The 22,539-nt window shown below is 39.3% G+C and overlaps 1 protein-coding gene across 7 annotated transcripts in view; it reads right to left on the reverse strand.

Moving 5' to 3' along the window:
- Window positions 1-1,927: 1,927 nt before the first annotated feature.
- The window catches only part of NAV3 (neuron navigator 3), a 642,886-nt gene continuing 622,274 nt past the window's right edge, over window positions 1,928-22,539 (reverse strand). For all 7 annotated transcript variants that reach the window (XM_056574065.1, XM_056574060.1, XM_056574058.1 and 4 more), the window contains 6 exons: window positions 20,788-20,939; window positions 16,395-16,466; window positions 16,029-16,225; window positions 13,378-13,496; window positions 12,949-13,152; window positions 1,928-4,352 (listed from right to left, as the gene is read on the reverse strand). In XM_056574065.1, the coding sequence (XP_056430040.1) occupies window positions 4,233-4,352; window positions 12,949-13,152; window positions 13,378-13,496; window positions 16,029-16,225; window positions 16,395-16,466; window positions 20,788-20,939 (864 nt within the window). In that variant the 3' untranslated portion in view covers window positions 1,928-4,232. The remainder of the gene's footprint in view (window positions 4,353-12,948; window positions 13,153-13,377; window positions 13,497-16,028; window positions 16,226-16,394; window positions 16,467-20,787; window positions 20,940-22,539) is intronic.

Genomic DNA, 22,539 nt, shown 5'->3' on the forward strand with positions numbered 1-22,539 from the left:
CCACTGGAGTACCCCTTTAATGATGGCAACATAAATGGACAGACTCCACTATCGCCCACTTCTATGTTGTTTATTCAGGAATATTCAGAAGATCTGTGCATTTCATTTCACAAATCTATCAGTTCATATTTCTGTTTCATCCATTTTTGTACAGTTAAAGTCACAAGTTTACTTAAACCTTAGCCATATTTATTAAAACACAGTTTTTCCCAATTCCTGACATTTAATCCTAGCATACATTCCCTCTCTTAGGTCAGTTAAGGTAACAGTATATTTCAAGAATGTGAAATGTCAATAATCCTAGAGAGAATGATTTATTTCAGGTTTCATTTCTTTCATACATTTCCAGTGGCTTGGAATTTTACAAGGGGATAGTATTCGGTAGAATAGACTTTAAATTTTCTAACTTGGGTCACATATTTTGGGTAACTTTTCACAATAAATACCCACAAGAAATACAAGCTTTTTACAATAAATACTTGAAATTTTGGCCCATTTCTCCCGAACTGGTACAACTGAGCCAGGTTTAGGCCTTTCTTGCTCACGAACACTTCTCCAGTTCTGCCTATGCCCTTTTAATGGTTTTTAGGTCAGGGTTTTTCAATGGTTACTGAATTATGTTTACTTTAATATCCTTAAATGGTTTTTCCAGTCTAAAACAATGGACGGCCTACCACAAGATAGGGCATCAATAGTTGATCATGAATACATCGCCCAGCATTCCTGCCAATAAGCAGCTCTGCGCAGCCACGGCACCGGAAATAAAAAGTGTACGGGAGCCAGAAGCCTTGGATCTATACAAATTTGCAGTGGCGGCTCTAAGTAACTGCAGAGCAGCTACCATTGTAGTTACTGCAGTTACCCAGTTACACTATTGCGAACAGTGTAAGAAGTCAAGGCCCCTAGCTCCCATATACTGCTTACTTCCAGCAATGCTGGTCAGTTAATTGGTGGGGTGCTGGGTGTAAGCACCCTGCTTATAAACTATTTATGGCCTATCCTGTGAAAAGGCTAACAATAGTTTCAGGCCCAGAAAACTCCTGTAACAGATGCTGCCACAACTTTGGAAGTATGCTTGAGGTCATTGTCTATTTGGAAGACCCATTTTTGCCCAAACTTTAACTTCCTGGCTGATATAATGAGATGTTGCATAAATATCTTCACAATTATTTTCTCATAATATAATTTATTTGTTATTATTTGCAAGGCACCCCCACAACATGATGCTGCCATCCCCATGTATCAAAGTTGAAATGGTGTTCTGTGGATGAAAGCCTTCTCCTTTCTTCCATACATAACAATGGTTATTGTGGCCAAATTATTGCACCTCAGAAACTGATTGGCCAAGAGTAGTGTTGGCTTTGACGACTCCTCTTTGAACCAGAAGGAAGACGTCACGAGAAGGGATCGGATGAGATCAGACTGGGAACTGTAGGTGACTGTGATAAGATGACCCCAGCCATATAGAAACATTTTTTTTCCATGTCCCAGGGCAATGCTTACAGGACATCCTAGGTAGTCTGAAACACACCTCCAGCTTTATCATTGGTTTCCATGGCTTCTCTCCTCCCCTTTTCAGCTCTGCTTCCTCAGAATGGCGGCAGTGCATAATACAGGTGCCTATATCACAATTTCTATTACTACTAAAACATTAGTAAGAGATTAACATCATTTAATTGCTACATATACTAAATAAAAAGACTCTTAATAAGAAGGAACCTTTAATATACTGTGATTAGCCTTAAAGTGCTATTTTATAATATCGTATGGAGAGAACATCCAATTTATTATCAATTCCTCCTAGGTACTTTACACCATCATATACATATTTAACCCCGTTGGATCCCCTATATGACTTCATCAGGTAGTTAAAACAGTTAATTATTATTTTAAAGAAAAGAAGACAATGTTACAATTCAATAAATAATTCCACTTTAATGGCAAAGTAATAATTTAGACAGTTACACTGCGCACATCTGCAAAAAAATAGATGCAAGCTGGTTTACAAGCTAGGAGAACAATCAACTTATAGAAAATACATCATTCAATTGATTCTGATTACACCAAAACGTATTGTAAGGGCTTTACAAAGACTACAAAACTTTTCAGATGAATTATTTCACTGCTTCTGTCTATTTACATGATATGTTACATCAAAAATGTACAAAATATAAAATGTATACAGACAAATGTTTCACAAACATTTTTTCTTCTTTGTTGTAAACTACATGTACTCAATGAGATGTATTGCAGGAAGTTCTATGAATGGTTAAGCCTGGTGTGCATGACGAGGGCTCAAAAAAACATTTTCCTTCTAGTCAAGAGACAAGATATCTGGAGCCAGTTGATGTATATCTTGTCTTTCTATATATTAGGCAGATTTAATGCGGAGTTTCCACATGCACCATATAATTAAGATTGTACAATTGGCCAATAGCACCGTGTAGGGAAGGCTTGCCTTAAAACAGAGCTGTATAGCTTTGTTGTTTAATAAGAGTTACAGTAAATGACCAAAATGGTGGCCACAAGTAGTAAGTAGCACCAGTTATCAGTGGTGAATGTAGCTTCTGTTGTATGTTTTCTACACAATGTCATAGCCCTTATATAATTAGGCCTTTTATTGTATTGACTCATGGCATTTCCAATTGTGTCACTAATCTGTTTTCATGCAATCTTAGTTGAGTCTTTTACTTCTTTTTAATACATTGGTTCCATAATAGGTTTGTCACACATGCTGATGTTGCATTTTTTCTCCTGCATAGGTATAATCACCATAAGTACAGGACAAGCACACCGGAAACAAACAAAAAAAAAACATCCTGAACGGTTGCATTATGGATTTGTTTACAACATAAGTATCAATTGGTGAAACACACAACAACAAAGAAGAGTACAAACTTGTTTTGTTTGCATGGTGCAAGGCATTGTTATTGTCATGATATCTATATACATCACCCACCCAAAACACTGTGCAAAACCAACCCAATTTTATTAAAAATTCTACTCCGTCTCAGTCTTACTTGACATCAAGAACCCAAAACTTTAAACAGGATTAACTCAAACATGCTTAGAACTATGAGAGACGGGGGGAAAAAAAATCCATTTGTGCTCATGCTTTATCAAGTGCTCCCAGCTCTGCTGGGACTTCATTCAAAATGTCTCTTTTACAAGTAAACAAAAAAAAAAAAAAAAAAAACTAGAACTCTATTTGAAGGTTTTAAAACCACCTGTTCCACATTTTCCATGGTAGACATGTGCTTTTGTTCACCTGTATTTCTGAGATTAAGACAACATCAGAATATACAGTTATTACTGGTTCTCATTTCTAAAAGACATGCTTGGGCTCTGCACTAAATAATATTTCAGAGTTAATGGCAAGAGGAAACACTGTAGGAGACATCAGTGGATTCTGAACTCTGACTGTAAGACTATTGAGATACATTTTAAGGCAATGAGACAGCACCATATGACTTTTTATTCTTTTTTCCTGTCCTTCTTTCTTCACTCACAATGCTCACATAAAAGCATCTCCAGGGGAAGCCTTAGTAATTTGTATAAAATCTTTTATAGCGGGCAGCAGGTGGTTACAAAAACACTGCAGTTGCGATGAGGACAATTTGAAGCAAGTGACTCAACGCTGGGGAATTTAGAATTGTGAGCATGGCAGTTCAGATCTACAATTGGCACTTATCCAGTATATCACAGTAGATTTTCTTCTAGTTGCACAAATACATTTTGTGCTTTTCCGAGGAGCATCATCTAGTTCGGAGGCAGTACACAACAATCTCATTAATGTAGTCATGTGACCGGCACAATGTCTTACATCAGAGGTTTGAAGTGGATTAAAAACAATGCACAAGTGATACATTAATGTCAAAAAACAAGAACACACATTATACACAAACATCTGTGCTGTAAACCTTTCAAAAAGAAACTAAACCATTCCAGTTTGGCTAACAAATGTGCAATCTGCTTGTTTGCCCTTTATCTTGGGCCTTTTCCAGTTGACTAATGGAGATTCCCATCGCTCCATTCATATTTAAATACCTTAAAATGAAGCAAATTTAATCTATCCACTTCAATTTCTTCAGCTCCTGTAATTTCAGAGCCAAGTCACCTGCCCACCAGCACATTATCCTGGTATGGGGGTTGCATTGTGCTGCTTCTGCCTTGGCAGTGATCTATTGGACCAAACCATTTTCAATAACAATATACCATTTAGAGGTGACTTCTTAAAGGGTTGATTCAACAGAAGGATCTAAACTTTCATTGTGGTGGCTTGCACCATCGCTGTCACAGCTTTGTCCACTTGAGAAATTGGCTGCTTCTTGAAGACGCATTAGCATACTTATCTGTTGATAAAAAGATAACATATTACTCTGAGTGTCAACGTGATATTACACAACGCTATACAATTCTCTCATTAGTCAGTAACCTATGGACACTAACTCTTTTTTTTCTAACTGATATAAAATTGTAACATGGAAGAAACAAAGGCATAGTCCATCATGGCTTGCTACAACAATCCATTTTTGTTAGGAGATTATTCATCTTAAACTGGATGCAGCATGTTTATTAATAATGATTTATTAGACATTTACACCACATAATACAACAAAGCACCAGGTGAATATGCACTGCTTCCTTTCTGTAGTTAAAATAGAAGTTTGAAGGACAAGGTTGATATAAGACTTGCATGGTTTTCAGGATGAGTATTTCTTGCCTGAAGTACAAGGTACAGAATATTCACCAAGATAGAATGTGACACACAAGGTTAAATGAATCCCTGCTTCCCAATATGAAAACAATCAATTTACATCTACTAAAAATGAATATGTTGTATCCACTGTTTAATCTCTATTCAAAACCTACTGAAGGAATTCTGTGCCATTTATCAGAAGACATAATAATTATGGATATTAGAATGGGCATATATTTGACTATGCAGAGGTGATGTACACTGAATAAACAATCTCCTCAAAGCAGACATTTGTTTTTGTTTTGTTTTGTTAGATCGCGCTGCCACCAAACAGATCAATTCCAGGATCTTTTTTCAAGGTAATTTTATTGGAAGACACTACACCCACGCAACGCGTTTCAAATCTGTTCCGGCTTTTTCATCAGGCGCAAGTATACAATGACAAACAGTTTAAAAAGGCAAAGAAAACAAAAACATCTCCTACCGTAAGTGATGTGACGCCATTATGAATCTTTACAAACCATCATATCATAAACAAACAGTATAAAACTTTTTGTGAACATAAAATGTAAAATAGATGATAAAAATTATAAATGTACCAAGAAAAAAAAAAAAAAAAAATATTATATATATATATATATATATATTTTTTTTTTTTTTTTTTTTAAGAAACTTAATCCATTTTCTCAGTCATGTAATTCAAACCTGCCGGATGTAGAGTATTAAAACTATAAATCCAAAATGATTTTCCACTAATCAGTTTTTGAAATCTATTAGGAACCTCACATGGAATAGTTTCAATAACAAATACAGAAAAACCCTCAGCTTCACCTCCATGCATAACGTGATGTGGTTTGATACACTATGCTATAACATGAATATTATGCCTATGTTTGTTTATACACGCTCTTAATGTTTGTAATGTGCAGCCAATGTATTGTAAGCCACATTTATAAGTTGGAAGATAGATTAAATAGGAGGAGGAACAATTATTCCTCTCTCTTAGTGGGAACACCTCCCTCGTGGAGAAGGATTTAACCATATGTGTCCTGCTGGGTGATCCAATCACAACAGAGATATCTTAATGTATTACATTTAAATGTTCCTACATTGGCCCATTTCCCATTATCATCTTCTTTCTTTTTAATGGTCTTAGGCGACTAGGTGCCAAATGATTCCGCAGACTTTTTCCCCTCCGGTAAGTCATAAGGTCAGGTGCTTTAGGAAGCTTCTTTTTCAAAATAGGGTCCTGCATCAACACTGGGCAATGATCCTAGTATACAAATAATTCTAAAAAATCATTGGCCAGTGCTGATGCAGGACCCTATTTTGAAACAGTAGTGTATCACACCACATAGCTTGTCGTGCCACATCATGCATGGAGGTGAAGCTGAGGGTTTGGTTTTTCTGTATGTGTTATTGAAACTATGCCATGTGAGTTTCCTAATCAAAAACTGATTAATGGGAAATCATTTTGGATCTATAGTTTTCATACTTTACATCCGGCTGGTTTGAATGAGATGATCGAGAAAACAGATTTTAAGTTTTCTAATAGATTTTATATATATATATATATATATATATATATATATATATATATATACACACACATACACACACACATGTATATAGGTACATGTATAATTTTTTTAGGTGCATGTAAAATTGTTATCTATTTAACATTTTATGTGCAAAAAAAGTTTTATACTGAATTGTGCAGTTTGTGTATGATATGATGGTTTGTAGATTCATAATGGTGTCACGTTACTTCTGGTAGGAGGAGTTTTTGTGTCCTTTGTCTTTTTAAACTGTTTGATGTCATTGTATATACAGTGTATAGTGTCTTCCAATAAACTTACTATACCTTGAGAGAATATCCTGGAATTGATCTGTTTGGTCGCAGCGCGATCCAACTCCTATTTCGTGCATCTTGTTTGTGATTGTAATATGCACCTAGGATTAGACACAGGAAGCCGCAGCAGCCGCCGCCATGGATGTTTGATTGATGTGCTCTCAGTGTTGTGCCTCTATTCGCACAACACTATCAGGTGAGTGCGGTTCATTAACCTGAAAGCGGACACCTATATTGTTTGATCCCACCCAGGGGAGCGCTCCCTGTCTCCTTTTTGTATCACTTAGGTGTAGTTAGAATAAAAACAAAACATTTTTATTTTGTGTGCATTAAAAGCCAAAAATGAATGCAAAAGCTGAATCACAATAATCTGATAGCTAGCTAATGCACTTCATACATAGTCATTTCTGGGATAAACATATGTCTATCATATAATAAAAATAAAATTGAAATCATAAAAGTGCAGAGTCAATGGACTATCTGATCTTTTATGTTTCTACCATTGTAGAAAGGAGCTACAATGTTACTCTTAAACGTTAGGTTATGTTCACACAGTGTAAAATGTAATGGTGTATTGTTTTTTTACAAACGCATTTTTGCCCAGTAATCGGCAAAAATAAGGCTGAATTCTTCCCGTTTATGGCCAAAACTGTGTGCGTAAAATAAAACGCGCAACTATATTTTACACTATGGGAACAAAGACTCAGGATTATACTAAATGTATGACTGGAGGAATTGAACAGTTGTTACAGAAACTAGAAGCCTCCTCCAAACACGCATAAACATATTCCAGCCCTCAGACTTACTAAATGAGTTCTTCCTTTATTCAAACATCCTTAAAAGCATGTACTTATCAGACTTTTATTTTGTAAACATGCTTTTAAAGTTGCTTTAAATAAAAGAAAAGCTTTATTTATCGATCCAAGCACTGGAAGATGTTTCTACCTATTTGGAGTACCGGCAGCTGATCCCTGGCATGTCCTGCACTGCTGGTTCTAGACGTCAGTATCCAGAGTGGCTGGTGAGCATTGTTGATGTCCCATTCCATATTTTTTCATTATATATCCACACACATCTGACGTGAACTTTTTATCATCATAATTTTAGGTCCACAATTCTGTGTTGATCCTTTATTTCATAAATACCCATAGTGGCGGACCTCAATTTTTCATTTCTAATCCCTGGTAAAGACATACAATAAATTTGAAAGATAACATAGTGCCTCCCTGCAGAGAGCACACCACATACTGTCTTATTATTGAGTTGAATGGATAACAGTATGCAGTAAGCTTCTAAGCTCCTTCTAGCGGCAGATGGGGGCAGCCAGCTTGTCATCTTTTAAACCGTGTTGAGAAGAAAGCTGGAAGCATTGTGTAATAGGGACCTGAGCACCATCAAACATAGAAATAATTCTCCAGCCATCCCCTTTAATATCCACTGCTTGGTATTTACAGAAATACACTGCCACTTGTGTGTTTAGTCATAAGTACATTTACGTATATTTTTTCTAAAGACTTGGAGCATTACTCTATCACTCTAGAGCAGTAACTTTCAAACTGTGGCCCTCCAGCTCTTGCAAAACTACAACTCTTAGCATGCTCGGACAGCTGTTGTCTGTCTGGGCATGCAATGATTTGTAGTTTTACAATATTTGAAGGCCACAGTTTGGAGACCACTGTTCTAGAGGACAGAGACATTGATAATTTACTTGTTTTTGCTTTCAACAACATATGATGTTAAGCATATATGAAGGGGTTAATAAAGAAAAAAAAAAGCATCTGCAAGATTTTAGATGGGGCATATGACCAATAACACGAATGCAAAGAGATTTTCATTCATGATTTAAAAAAATGTGGATCAATACATATGGACTTAGTCACAGGAAATGATTTTGGCTTAGACAATGTAGTGCATCTTTCCATGTTCTTCAAGCGTGAATGATTAAATGTTGATTTTAGGTGAGATGGGGATCTGCAGGTTCACGCGTCAATGTCATTTAGCTATGTATTATACCCCGTGGAACCTGTCATAAACTTTCATTTGACGCTTTTACAGGATTCCAGTACACAGCGCATTGAAATTGTGAAATAAAAACACATTGGGATAGCATGCTGGCTGTTCTAGATTCAAATCTAGGACACCCATGTGACTGTTAATAATGCATTATCCCTTCAAAGGAGCTGCATGTGTATTTTTTGTATTGAAAGAGATAAAACTGGTCACATGAACAATGATAATACAATCAGAGCCGGGCATCTGGAATAAAAACTATCGTTTTAATTAGATGAAGGAGCCCTTGGTGGAATAAGCTGGATGAGGTAGCTCAGATTTCTTTTAGAAGATGCCCAATTTATTGAAGAAAACAATACACTGGTACAAAGCACAAATGCAAAACGCATCATTAGAAAGAAATATACAGCACTGCCATCTGCTGTCCCTCAGCAGTTATTTCCAATACAAACTTAACATATTGTGAGAATATAAAACACAAAACACTAATGCTACTAAACAGCATGGAAATGGTCTTAATCTAAACACCAAATGTGCATTAATTTAAGCTATACATTATTATGTCCTGCACATATTCACACTATAGGTTGAAAATGGAATACAGGGATAAATTATTAATTACGAGTGATGAGCGGCATAGGCCATATTCGAATTTGCGATATTTCGCGAATGTATGGACGAATATTTGTGAAATTCGCGTATTCGCTTTTTTTTCGCATATGCGAAAATATATGCACATATTCGCGAAAATTTAGCCCTCCCTTCTTTAATGGCACAGAGAGCTGTGATTAGTGCATTAACTCTGTGATTTTTTGCCCATTGAAACCAATAGGTTCATCATGGGTGGGTGGGGTATAGGGATCTCAGGGCATGTAAAAGAGTAAGATAAGCAGGACCGTCTCAGCAGCACAGTGGATGGGAGACCACCACGGGTTCGAGTCCCGGGGTGGGACAGAGTGCTACAGTGGTGTGGTTAAACCTTATCTTCCTGGAAACGTTTCTGAGTTGCCCATAGCAACCAATCAGATTGCTTCCTTCATTTTTCAGAGGCCTTTTCAAAAATGAAAGAAGCAATCTGATTGGTTGCTATGGGCAACTGCACAACTCTTCCTCTACACTGGTTTTGATTAATCTCCCCCATAGAGGGAGATTTATCAAAACCTGTCCAGAGGAAAAGTTTCTGAGTTGCCCATAGCAATCTGGCAATCTGATTGGTTGTCATGGGCAACTGCACAACTCTTCCTCTACACTGGTTTTCTGCATATCCACATATTCGCGAATATTGAGCCCTCCCTTCTTTAATGGTATAGAGAGCGGTGACTAGTGCATTAACTCTGTGATTTTTTGCCCATTAAAACCAATAGGCTCATTGTGGTCTATGGGGATCTCATGGCATGTAAAACAGTAAGATAAGCAGTACCATCTCGGCAGCACAGTGGAAGGGGAGACCAGCACTGGTTTGAGTCCCGGGGTGGGACAGAGTATTACAGTATTGTGGTTTAACTTTACTTTCCTGGAAAAGTTTCAGAGTTGCCCATAGCAACCAATCAGATTGCTTTTTTCATTTTTCACAAGGCCTCTGAAAAATGATGGAAGCAATCTGATTGGTTGCTATGGGCAACTCAGAAACGTTTTCTCTGGACAGGTTTTGATAAATCTCCCTCTATGGGGGAGATTCATCAAAACCAGTGTAGAGGAAGAGTTTTGCAGTTGTCCATAGCAACCAATCAGATTGCTTCCTTCATTTTTGAAAAGGCCTCTGAAAAATGAAGGAAGCAATCTGGTTGCTATGGGCAACTTGGAAACTTTTCAAAGAAAGTAAAGTTTAACCACAACACACCCCGGGACTCAAACCAGTGGTGGCCTCCCATTCCACTGTGCTTCCAAGACAGTCCTGCTTATCTTACTATTTTACACGCCATGAGATCCCCATAGACCACAATGTGCCTATTGGTTTCAATGCACAAAAAATCACAGAGTTAATGCACTAGTCAGAGTTCCCTATGCCATTAAAGAAGGGAGGGCTCAATAGTCGCGAATATTCACATATGCGCATACATTTTCACAAAAGCAGGGAAAAAAAACAAATATTCGTAATTACGAATATATAGTGCAATATTCGCGAATTGCGATATTCGCGATTAAAATTCGAACTGCGAATATTCGCGAGCAACACTATTAATTACATGCAGGAAACTGAAAAATATTAATGTATTAAATTAATATATTATGAATATATAGATAATTTTACATTTAAAGGGGTTGTCTGGTTTAGAAAAATCTTTTTTAATAAAGGAGGGCCTAACATTCAGGACCTTTGTCAATTGGATAGATGTTAAAGAGGTACTCTGCTGCTCAGCGTTTTGAACAAACTGTTCCGAATGCTGGAGTCGGCGCCGGGAGCACGTGATGTCATAGCCCTGCCCCCTCAATGCAATTCTATGGGAGGGGGCGTGATGGCTGTCATGCCCTCTCCCATAGACTAGCATTGAGGGGGTGGGGTGTGGCATCATGAGGGGGCAGGGCTATGATGTCACAAACTCCCAGCATCGGCTCCAACGTTCGGAACAGTTTGTTCCAAATGCTGAGCAGTGGAGTACTCCTTTAAAGTGTACCTCCGATTTTTAACAACTTTTTACAGATTAGTAGTGTAAACAAAAACATGTAATATATCTTATTCAAAAATTAAATTCTTAACCGGACTTCTTAATACACTTATCTGTAACCTTAAGGGTGTACTTTTTAATAAAATCCATAGAGAACAGATGGATGTTCAGTTTATATATCAGGTTATAACTTCAAATATAAATCTATGGCGTGGGAAGGGGGGAAAGGAAGCAGAAGCGAAGGCTATAAGCTATGATTTTTACCATACCAAGCATAGAGAGAAGAGGAAACTCTGTTCATCTGCTTCTCTTTCTCTCACACACACAAACAAACAACAGCATATAGAAAGGTATACAGCAGTAAGAAATGGTAGCTATAAATCCAGCATTGATGTCAGATAAAAGAAGTCTCTCTCTCTCTTTCTCTCATCTTTTCCTACCTCCCCTTTCACTTCATAGACTGTAATTTCATCTATTAGATTACTGTAAAAGGGCAGTTAAAAGCATTTCTAATTTAGCTTTTTCTATTGATTTATGCTTTAGCATAAAGCTATGCTTTAGTTTGGCCATTCACTCACCAAACTGCCAGGGTGTTTACTGCAGAGCAGCAAACAGAAATAGCTTTCTCCCCTGTTTGACAGGAAGGAGCAGACCCTGTGCAATCGCATTATAATAAAGCTGAGACGACTCCTTCAACAGGATAGTATGTAAGAATTAAATGGCGTGCTATGTCATAGTTTTCAGAAAGGGAAAAAAAGGTTTATTATGGATAAAGTAGCAAATATGAACAGCACCACCAAAAGGGATAGACAGAAGCAAAATACTTTTTTTTTTTACTACAAAAACTGTAAATTATTTTAAATCAAATATCAACAGTCTTTTAGACTATATAACAAAATAAGACTGTATAAACTAGACAAACACTTTTAATTAAGAATGATATTTTGGCCTGATGTTTTCTCATCCAAATCTTTTAGTTAGGATTCCAGTATTGCAAAAAAAATAAAAAAATAAATAAAAAAATAAAAAATAAATAAATAAATAAAAAGTTCCGTATATACTCGAGTATAAGCCGACCCGAGTATAAGCCGAGGCCCCTAATTTCAACCCAAAATCCCAGGAAAAGTTATTGACTTGAGTATAAGCCTAGGGTGGGAAATACATCATCCCCCCCTGTCATCATCCAGACCCCCGTCATTAACATCCTCATCATCATCACCGCCTGTCATCATCCAGACCCTCATCATCATCACCTTTCATCATCCCCTTGTCATCATCCCACACCCCCCCTTCATCATCCCCTTGTAATCATCCCACACACCCCCTTCATCATCCCCTTGTCATCATCCCCACCCCCCTTCATCATCCCCTTGTAATCATCCCACACCCCCCCGTCATCATCCCCTTGTCATCATCCCCACCCCCCTTCATCATCTCACACCCCCCCTTCATCATCCTCTTGTCATCATCCCACACCCTCCCTTCATCATCCTCTTGTCATCATCCGCCCTCAGTGGTCTTCAACCTGCGGACCTCCAGAGGTTTCAAAACTACAACTCCCAGCAAGCCCGGGCAGCCGATGGCTGTTGTAGTTTTGAAACCTCTGGAGGTCCGCAGGTTGAAGACCACTGCGGGTGGAGAGTTCACTCGAGTATAAGCCGGGGGGGGGGGGGTGTTTTCAGCACGAAAAATCGTGCTGAAAAACTTGGCTTATACTCGAGTATATACAGTATTTGTATGTTATCAAATAGCATTTACTATAATGTTTTCATTCTACTTACTAATGGATCACCATCTTTGTCACTCTCTGGCACATTTTTGGAGGTTGTTCCTTCTTTGGCAGTGATATAGCCATCATACCCTACATCTTCTGGCCGTAACTGTAGTAGGGCTTGACGCTCATGCTGAGATGAAGCCGAATTCCAGGGAAATGTGTCTGTTATCCACTTTGATGGGTCTTCCCAAGGGGCTCGCTTACCATACATCTGTGAGTACAATTCAAAACATTTTTATATATCCTGATAGGAAAACCTATTAAATATGTTTCAAGGAGTTACTATTGTGCCTTAATAAGCAACAGAATGAGCAAGTGATTATTAATTTAACATATATACATTTACATACACATACACCAATGCACTGTACTGCCCTAAAGTTTCTTAAGATCAAATTGAAATAGGTGCAGTTACTTGCGTAATTTGACTTTATACCTGAAGTCCTTCTCTCACTGCTTCTAGAAGATATGGTATGACAGAATAGTTCCAAAGGTCTGTATACCATATTCTGGAACCATCCACATCCATTGGGCAAGAAAGGAAAAGGCGAGGACCTACCGATACAAACAGATATTATGGATTTACCTTTGATACATTTATTTGTTTTTAGATATTATACTTTGTGAGTATCGTAAAGAACATGTGTCATATCCAGTGTTAGTGCAAATTGGCAACAATTTGTAGAATGTACAAAACATGATATTTGCTCATAGTAGGTCAGCTGAGCTTTTATACGAAATAGCCAAAGAACATTGGGGGACATGTATCAAAGACTCTACCCTGTTTTGTGTTAAAATTTTTGCACAAAATTGTGCGCAAGCTGTTTTTTTACTTCTTTTTTTGCTTACATTTTGGTGGATAATTTCCTCCAGATGTGTATGTTTCGGTGTACCTTGGAGAGACATATTTAGTACACAAGAATGTATTAACTGCATACATTTCATTTACCTGCAGAAATCTTGCGCAATGACCATATTTTTTACGCAAATATAAGCCATCTTGGACTGCATGTGGCAAGATGCTCTAAATCATCAATTTCATTTTTCAAAGAGTGGAGGTATGAGGAGATTACTATATTTGCCCGCAATTTATAAAACTCATTGTGCTTGATTGATAAATTTAGCGCATCTGCGCATAATTTAGAATTCGGCAAAAAAGGGTAAGCTGCTTCTACCATACACAAATAATGATACATGTCCCCCCATTGAGTTGTATAACAGCCCAATAATACCTGCCAAAAGTATACAATAAAGGGTGCCAAACCATACCTACACCTGAACCCCAACGATCGTTTCGCTATTATGCCGCTTCTTCAGGGGGCGTGGTAATAATAATAATAATTACGTAGAACAGCATTTTCTGATGACAAATCCACTTTGTCAATAATAAGAAAAAAATAAGAGAAAAATCCAAACCATATTTTTACATAAGACAAAAAATAATGTGCCGAATCAACTTATATCCTTGAAAATAACATAGGTCACTGATATAGGAAAAGCAAAGACAGGCAATAGAGGGAGTTAAAAAGAACCTGTCATCACTTTCATGTTGCCCAAACCATACGTCATCAAGGTTATTCCCATCGTCCTTAATCTCTCCTTGTTTGAGTATAAAGAGGGATTTATATATCAAGGCTGGAGGGGAAGGCAGATGCCATTCGGGACCTTGTAAATTAGACAGCATGAAAGTAATGGCAGATTCCTTTTAATAAAGTGCTGTTCTATACAATGGAAAGCTACTTCAAAGCATTAGTGTAACTATTGCTATAGCTGCAGCCATGGTGGAAAAAGCTGAACTCAGGCGCAAGAACATTGGGGACATTCATCATTGTAGGTGTAAGTGAAGCATTTTCTACACCTTTTTTTGTGTGCTGGTAATGTGTAGGAGCCCCAAATTTATTAAATGGTAGCAGAGCTTTTAATAAATTTTTCATAAAAAGACGCAGTTCATAAAACCCATCCATATCATGCATATGTATTGCCAAAATCAGTGGATTGCACCTTAAAATCAGCAGAAATGTGTAAACCAAAAGGCGCAAAAAAGGACACTTGCGCCAAATATAGATGGAAAACAAAGGGTAAACACAATGATAAATGCTGGCCATTGTTCTTTCTCGTGGGGAGAAACAAATGGTAGAATTCTGATATCTAGTAAACTATTCTCCTTTCCTCTCCTGGCTTCAAATTGACAGATAGAGCTAATTCTTTAACAGCTAAGAATATGTAAATGGGTCATACCAGGCTTTTTCCTTTTTTAAATTTGATCCTATGAGACCCTCAAGGTGTAAATAATCTAAGTCATATACTCGGCACAGCTATAAGCCTGTGACCTTGTTTTTAGAAGTGTAAAGAAAGAACACTTGAAAGAAAGAATTGTTTAAAATCTAAAGTCAAGTGACTTGAAGCAAGGAGAGATCATATTACTCATACCTTGAAATAGATTTTTTTGACTGGACGATTAAGATAATAAATCAGTGTGGAGCAATGGATTCAGCCTATCTAGATTTCAGGGACCTTCCATGTGTCTCACATAAAAAATTGAACAAGTTCCAGTGTTTCATATTGGATTGTAAGGTGGTTAAACAGATAGGAACAGATAAGACAAAGGGTCAATAAAAGAGCTCCTCAGAGGAAAACAAAAAAAAAGGTATAGTGTCAGAATATTTTTAGTGCTAATGTATGTGATGAACTGTATATGACTTCTTAACAGGGTAAAGACAACGTAGTGAGATAGACCAAACCCCACAGCAGTGGCCATTATATAATATAAAAAGCATGATGACCAATTTCATGCAAGATAAACAAATATAATTATAAAGAGATTATAATTATAAAGGTATGAAAGACGATTGTCACGGTCTCTGGGCAGCCCATGGTATATTTTCCTCTTTCCGCTCCACTTATCACTAGGCTTCCCTGCTCTCTCTGTGACTAATTTGTAGTACATGTACGCTGCCTCTTTTAGATTTAAAGGACTCATGCATACCACACCTTGCACGCCTCCAGCCCTGCCTCTGTTTCATTTTTTGGCATAGGCAGTTTCATTCATCCTTACACAAATGTGTGATCCTTAGAAAAGCTTATTACCTATTGTGACATCTGAGGAACTGTGCATCTCCAGGAAGTTATTGAGGTGGTGCCATGCCTTGGGAATCCATTCGATTATCTTAATGAGATCATTGTTTCTCAAACTTTTTTCTATTTCCATTTCAATAAGCTTCCTTCTCAAGTATCTTCCAAGAAACCCTTTAACTGGATCCATGTGATTGGCACACAGCACCCACCTAAAAAATATTATAATTGACAAAAACATCATAAATATTACACCTGATCCTACAGCAAACTCAAGTTTTATGTCCTTCCTATATAACAACAAATAGAAATGTAATAAATATCACAGCATATTGCTTACCATTAGATAACATAAAAATTGATTTTACAGAATAAAGTTACCTGAAATTGTGGTGTAATTCTAAATTTGGTGATGACAAAATACTTTGATTCATTGTTCCAATAATGTATGGGCTGGAAAAAAAGAGAAGGTGCTTTATTAAATAGGCCTAGATAAATATGCAATTAAGCATATAAAGAACACAGAAAAGATATCAACAAAATAATTAGACAAATTGGCATCATTTTCTATTTCAATTAAAGTTCACTTATATAGCATCACCTGTACACATCACCAGTTGAGCCATGTATAAAAGCTTGTACCAAAAGAGACCTGTGGAGCAGTTTGTTAAAAGGGTTTTATGGAACTTTAATGGCGAGGTGACATATGTCTACACCCCACCAATCTAATGTTGAGAATAGGCCATGAATAAAAAAAATTTTGGAAAACAGTAAAGTTTAAGTGGTCACTAACCTTTCAACTGACTTTTTAGAACAAGTTGTCTTATTTATGTAAATTAGTAAAATTACTATTTATGTCCATTATAAAGGAGATTTATCATTCTTTTCAAACGTATGGCTTATATGACAATTTTTTTTACTTACTTTTGCTCATAGGCGTGTGCAGCCTATTGCATGCATTAGGGTGTGCACCCTAAAGCACAAACTCACGCTGCGCGCGTGCATATATATATGTATATATATATATACGCACACAGTTAGTATAGTTCTCCCACATTAGGTGCAGTATAAGTCCCGCCACATTAGGTGCAGTATAGTTCCCCCACATTAGGTGCAGTATAGTTCCCCCACATTAGGTGCAGTACAGTTCCCCCACATTAGGTGCAGTATAAGTCCCACCACATTAGGTTGGCAGTATAAGTCCCCGCACATTAGGTTGGCAGTACAGTTCCCCTACATTAAGTGCAGTACAGTTCCCCCACATTATGTGCAGTACAGTTCCCCTACATTAGGTGCAGTATAGTTCCCCACATTAGGTGCAGTATAGTTCCCCCACATTAGGTGCAGTATAGTTCCCCACATTAGGTGCAGTATAGTTCCCCACATTAGGTGCAGTATAGTTCCCCACATTAGGTGCAGTATAGTTCCCCCACATTAGGTGCAGTATAGTTCCCCCACATTAGGTTGGCAGTATAGTTCCCCACATTAGGTTGGCAGTATAGTTCCCCCACATTAGGTGCAGTATAGTTCCCCCACATTAGGTTGGCAGTATAGTTCCCCACATTAGGTTGGCAGTATAGTTCCCCCACATTAGGTGCAGTATAAGTCCCCGCACATTAGGTTGGCAGTACAGTTCCCCCACATTAGGTGCAGTACAGTTTCCCCACATTAGGTGCAGTACAGTTCCCCCACATTAGGTGCAGTACAGTTCCCCCACATTAGGTGTAGCACAGTTCCCCCACATTAGGCTGGCAGTACAGTTCCCCCACATTAGGTGCAGTATAGTTCCCCCACATTAGGTGCAGTATAGTTCCCCCACATTAGGTGCAGTATAGTTCCCCCACATTAGGTGCAGTATAGTTCCCCCACATTAGGTGCAGTATAGTTCCCCCACATTAGGTGCAGTATAGTTCCCCACATTAGGTGCAATATAGTTCCCGACATTAGGTGCAGTATAGTTCCCCCACATTAGGTGCAGTATAGTTCCCCCACATTAGGTTGGCAGTATAGTTCCCACATTAGGTGCAGTATGTTCCCCCACATTAGGTGCAGTACAGTTCCCTACAAAAGCAAAATAGACATGGAGGCCACCAGCATCTGGGGGTGCTACCTTCCTACTGTCAGGAAGAGGGGGTTAATTTGAGAGCACTACCTTCTTACTGGGGGGGGGGTAATCTGGGGGTACTACCATCCTACTGGGGGGGAGGGGGATAATCTGGGGGTACTACCTGCCTACTTGGGGCCCCAGATTAACCCCCTCCCCCCTGTAGGAATGCAGTACCCCCCAGATTAACCCTATCCCCCCACCCTGTTAGAAGGTAGTACTCCCCTGATGACCCCCTCCCCCCCCCCAGTAGGATGGTAGTACCCCCCAGTTTAACCCCCTCTCCCCCCCTGTAGGAATGCAGTACCCCCCAGATTAACCCTATCCCCCCACCCTGTTAGAAGGTAGTACCCCCTGATGACCCCCTCCCCCTAGTAGGATGGTAGTACCCCCCCAGTTTAACCCCCTCTCCCCCCTGAAGGAATGCAGTACCCCCCAGATTAACCCTATCCCCCCACCCTGTTAGAAGGTGGTACCCCCCTGATGACCCCCCCAGTAGGATGGTAGTACCCCCCAGTTTAACCCCCTCTCCCCCCTGTAGGAATGCAGTACCCCCCAGATTAACCCTATCCCCCCACCCTGTTAGAAGGTAGTACCCCCTGATGACCCCCTCCCCCCAGTAGGATGGTAGTACCCCCCCAGTTTAACCCCCTCTCCCCCCTGTAGGAATGCAGTACCCCCCAGATTAACCCCCTCCCCCCATACCCAGTAGGCAGATTGAAATAATTCACTCACTCAGCGCGGTAATCCTGCGAACCGCGTACCGTCACGTCACGCTCTGGGGCCGGCGTCCTTGAATACAGCGTGACGTCCTGATGGTCATGTGACGGCAGTAACGCGCCGTCACATGACCGGACCAACTGAAGGTGAGCCAGAGCGGAGCGGGGCGGGGCACAAACAGGAGTAGGAGGCAGCGCTATGCGGTGCGACTGACAGACAGGCGCACCGCACAGCGGGGGAGCGGGGGTCTGGGCTGGTGAAGGACGGTCGGGCACAGATGGGGGGTGCTGCGGAGCGTCTTGGTGTCACCCGGTGCGGGTCGCAACGCCACTGGATTAGGGTGTGCCTGGGCACACCCGGCACATCCCGTGCGCACGCCTATGCTTTTGCTTACATGCGACCTATTTATCAAATAGTCACACGACCTTGATAAATAAATTGCAGGTAAGCAAAAGCAGGGAAACCGGCTTACAAATGCATTTTTTTAAGCAGAAAAGTTTTCCCTTATGTTAATAGCCAAAGTTCTTTATCTACCCTTTATTACCAGTAGTGTTGCTAGAGAGTGACGGGGGGGGGGGGGGGGGGGTTTACCTCATCAGGTGACACCATGACTGGCCTGCCTGGCACTAAATAGCTGCACTCAAACTATCCCACAACAAACAATCCACCCTCCTCAGAAACCAAAAAAATATTAAGAACATACTATGCCGCACCATGAAGATCCGTACTCTGGAGGCTTTTTTGTCTAATTTTAAGCCCGCATTTTGTCGTTGGTGGGTGGAGTCTTGCGTTGTTACGCTGAGGCCGGAGTTTACATCAGGAAGGAAGACAGCGCAGCAACAGGCACATAAACAATAGTGAAGCCACAAAAAAATAAAAACGGCTCGGTACGTTACTAACCCCCCCAAAAAAAATGTTTCTTTTTTTTAAGGAAAAATTTTAGTGCCACATATGGGTTATTTATGTAAATTCTTACACAATTATTTTGTACCTTATACTATTTTAACACAACATTCATTTAAAAATGTTGTGGGTACGCCAGCATGTACGTGTCCTAAAATTAACAAGGTGTGCAGTTTGTATTTTCAACCTTAAAATAATAGAGTTATTAGTTATATAATACATTTTTTCTATAATTAACATTAACGTAGTAGCTTTGTTTCATGATGCAGAACAAGGACAGTTGTTAAAGTGGGTGTTAATGTCCTTTTCTGCAGACGTATGCACTTTCTGTAAGCCAGGGTGGACCTGGAATACATATGCGACTTTTAAATGGAGATGCAACTTTTTCTTCATAAATAGCGACTATCGCATTTGATAAATACATGTCGTGACTCCTGTCTCCTGGCTTCACATTTTACATTGTATGTGAGGGTATTTTTGCAGTTTGCACCTTTTGTTCTAATGCACTTTTGATAGGTGGTTTAATACCTGATATTTACTTGCACTATATCAGCATAGTATTGTCCAGATCCATTTGTACTGGCGCATATATATTACGTGTTGTGTACAACCTGTAAATACCTACTTTACTATATAGCAATATAGAGTGTGGCACTTGCCATTGTAGCATTATTATGCACTTTATTCAGGAGATGTCCTCTGTTTCAGCTGCTATTCCTCTTTGTCAATGTTTTTAATCATGTCTTTTTAACAATAAAGTTGTTATTATTTGCTATGTCAGTCTGCTACTGCTCTTCTTTCTATATTGGTGTTTGTAATTTTCCGCTGTTATAGCAGGCATTACATGCTCCACCCATTTATGCTCTGGGAGTACTTAAGAGTGTTAGGTTTTACTCCCTCCCTCCCTACAGGTAGGGCTTTTTGGCAAATACATTATTTCTGGCAAACAACTGCTTTATTACTGTCCATCTTGCAAATGTTCAACATTTCCAATACAAATGTCATAATTGCACGCCAATGGGGAATATTTTATTAATGATTTATTACCATTTGCTGTATTTACAGTTTAGGAATCCATTGAAGATATCACTTAGAGATCCTATATGATGAAGATTATCCAGGATTATCACAAGTGGGGGGTCAGTATCATTATCGGCATTGCACTGATCTGCAAGGTTGGCTAGATACTGCCGCAACTCCTGAAACAATAAAAGATGTTAAAGGTAATAGCTATGCCATAACTGACAGAAATATGAAATCTAGGAGAATATTGTTTAAGAACTGCATTTTTTGCATGTGCTACCAATCAAAGCCAGATACTAAAACATGTTAATCTGTTCTTACCTGTTTTTATTTTATGATTGTAATTTTTTAGTGTATCTGTCATTTGCAAAAAAAACTTTTTAAATAATATAGATAACAACATTATATGTATATTTGTAATATGCATTGGTTTAAATAAAATTAAGATTTTGAGTGGAAAAAAAATGCTATCTTATGCTTGCAGCTATTGCCTGTGTGTCTCAGCTGGGACAAAATACAGGAAGTGTGGGTGGGGCAAGCAGGGCTCTGTGCACTGAGGACAAGCAGGGTTCTGTACACTGAGGACAAGCAGGGCTCTGTGCACTGAGGACTAGCAGTGCTCTGTGCACTGAGGACAAGCAGGGCTTTGTGCACTGAGGACAATCAGGTCTCTGTGCACTGAGAACAAGCAGGGCTCTGTGCACTAAGAACAAGCAGGGTTCTGTGCAGTGAGGACAAGAAGGCATCTGTACACTGAGGATAAGCAGGGTTCTGTACACTGAGGACAAGCAGGGTTCTGTACCTGAGGACAAGCAGGGCATTCTACACTGAGGACAAGCAGGGCTCTGTGCACTGAGAACAAGCAGGGCTCTGTACAGTGAGGACAAGCAGGGCTCTGTGCACTAAGGACAAGCAGGGCTCTGTGCACTGAGGACAAGCAGGGCTCTGTGCACTGAGGACAAGCAGGGCTCTGTACACCATGGGCAAGTAGGGCTCTGTGCATTGAGGACAAGCAGGGCTCAGTACACAGAGGACAAGCAGGGCTCTGTGCAGTTAGGACAATCAGAGTCTGTACACCGAGGACAAGCAGGGCTCTGTACACTGAGGAAAAGCAGAGCTCTGTATACTGAGAACAAGCAAGGCTCTGTGCAGTAAGGACAAGCAGGGCTCTGTGCAGTGAGGACAAGCAGGGCTCTGTGTACTCAGGACAAGCAGGGCTCTGAGCACTGAGGACAAGCAGGGCTCTGTGTATTGTGACATGTCCCTGGCTCACTCAGTAGGATGGTTGACAAGCTGGGAGTATACACAGAGCCCTGCTAGTCCTGCCCACTGCATAGAGACACACAGACATTAGCTGCAGGGACAAGACAAAACAATATATATATACACAATTTTTAACCAACGTATATTACAAATATACATATAATGTTATCTACAAATGATGGTGTCAATTTAAAACACTATTATGGAGCAGCCATAATACTTGAGATCTCAGAATAGCATATATATATATATATATATATGCTTTACAGTGAGCTTTATGGAGATGCGAAACTACTGAAATGTAACCTGCAATGTAACCTTCTGACATCCATGGGAAAGATTTCTATCCCTCAACTGTAACTTGTGCAGGGAGGGGGCTATTGATAATAGCCTGATTCTGTCTCATCTACATATTGGTGTTACCTTTCACTGTATTGCTGCATGTGATGATAAGAAAGACACTGCTGGAAAGTTTTCTCTACAGAACAGGAAGTTTCAGCTTCTTATTAGGCC

The sequence above is a fragment of the Hyla sarda genome, chromosome 4, assembly GCF_029499605.1.
Source record: "Hyla sarda isolate aHylSar1 chromosome 4, aHylSar1.hap1, whole genome shotgun sequence".
Classification (NCBI taxonomy): Eukaryota; Metazoa; Chordata; class Amphibia; order Anura; family Hylidae; genus Hyla; species Hyla sarda.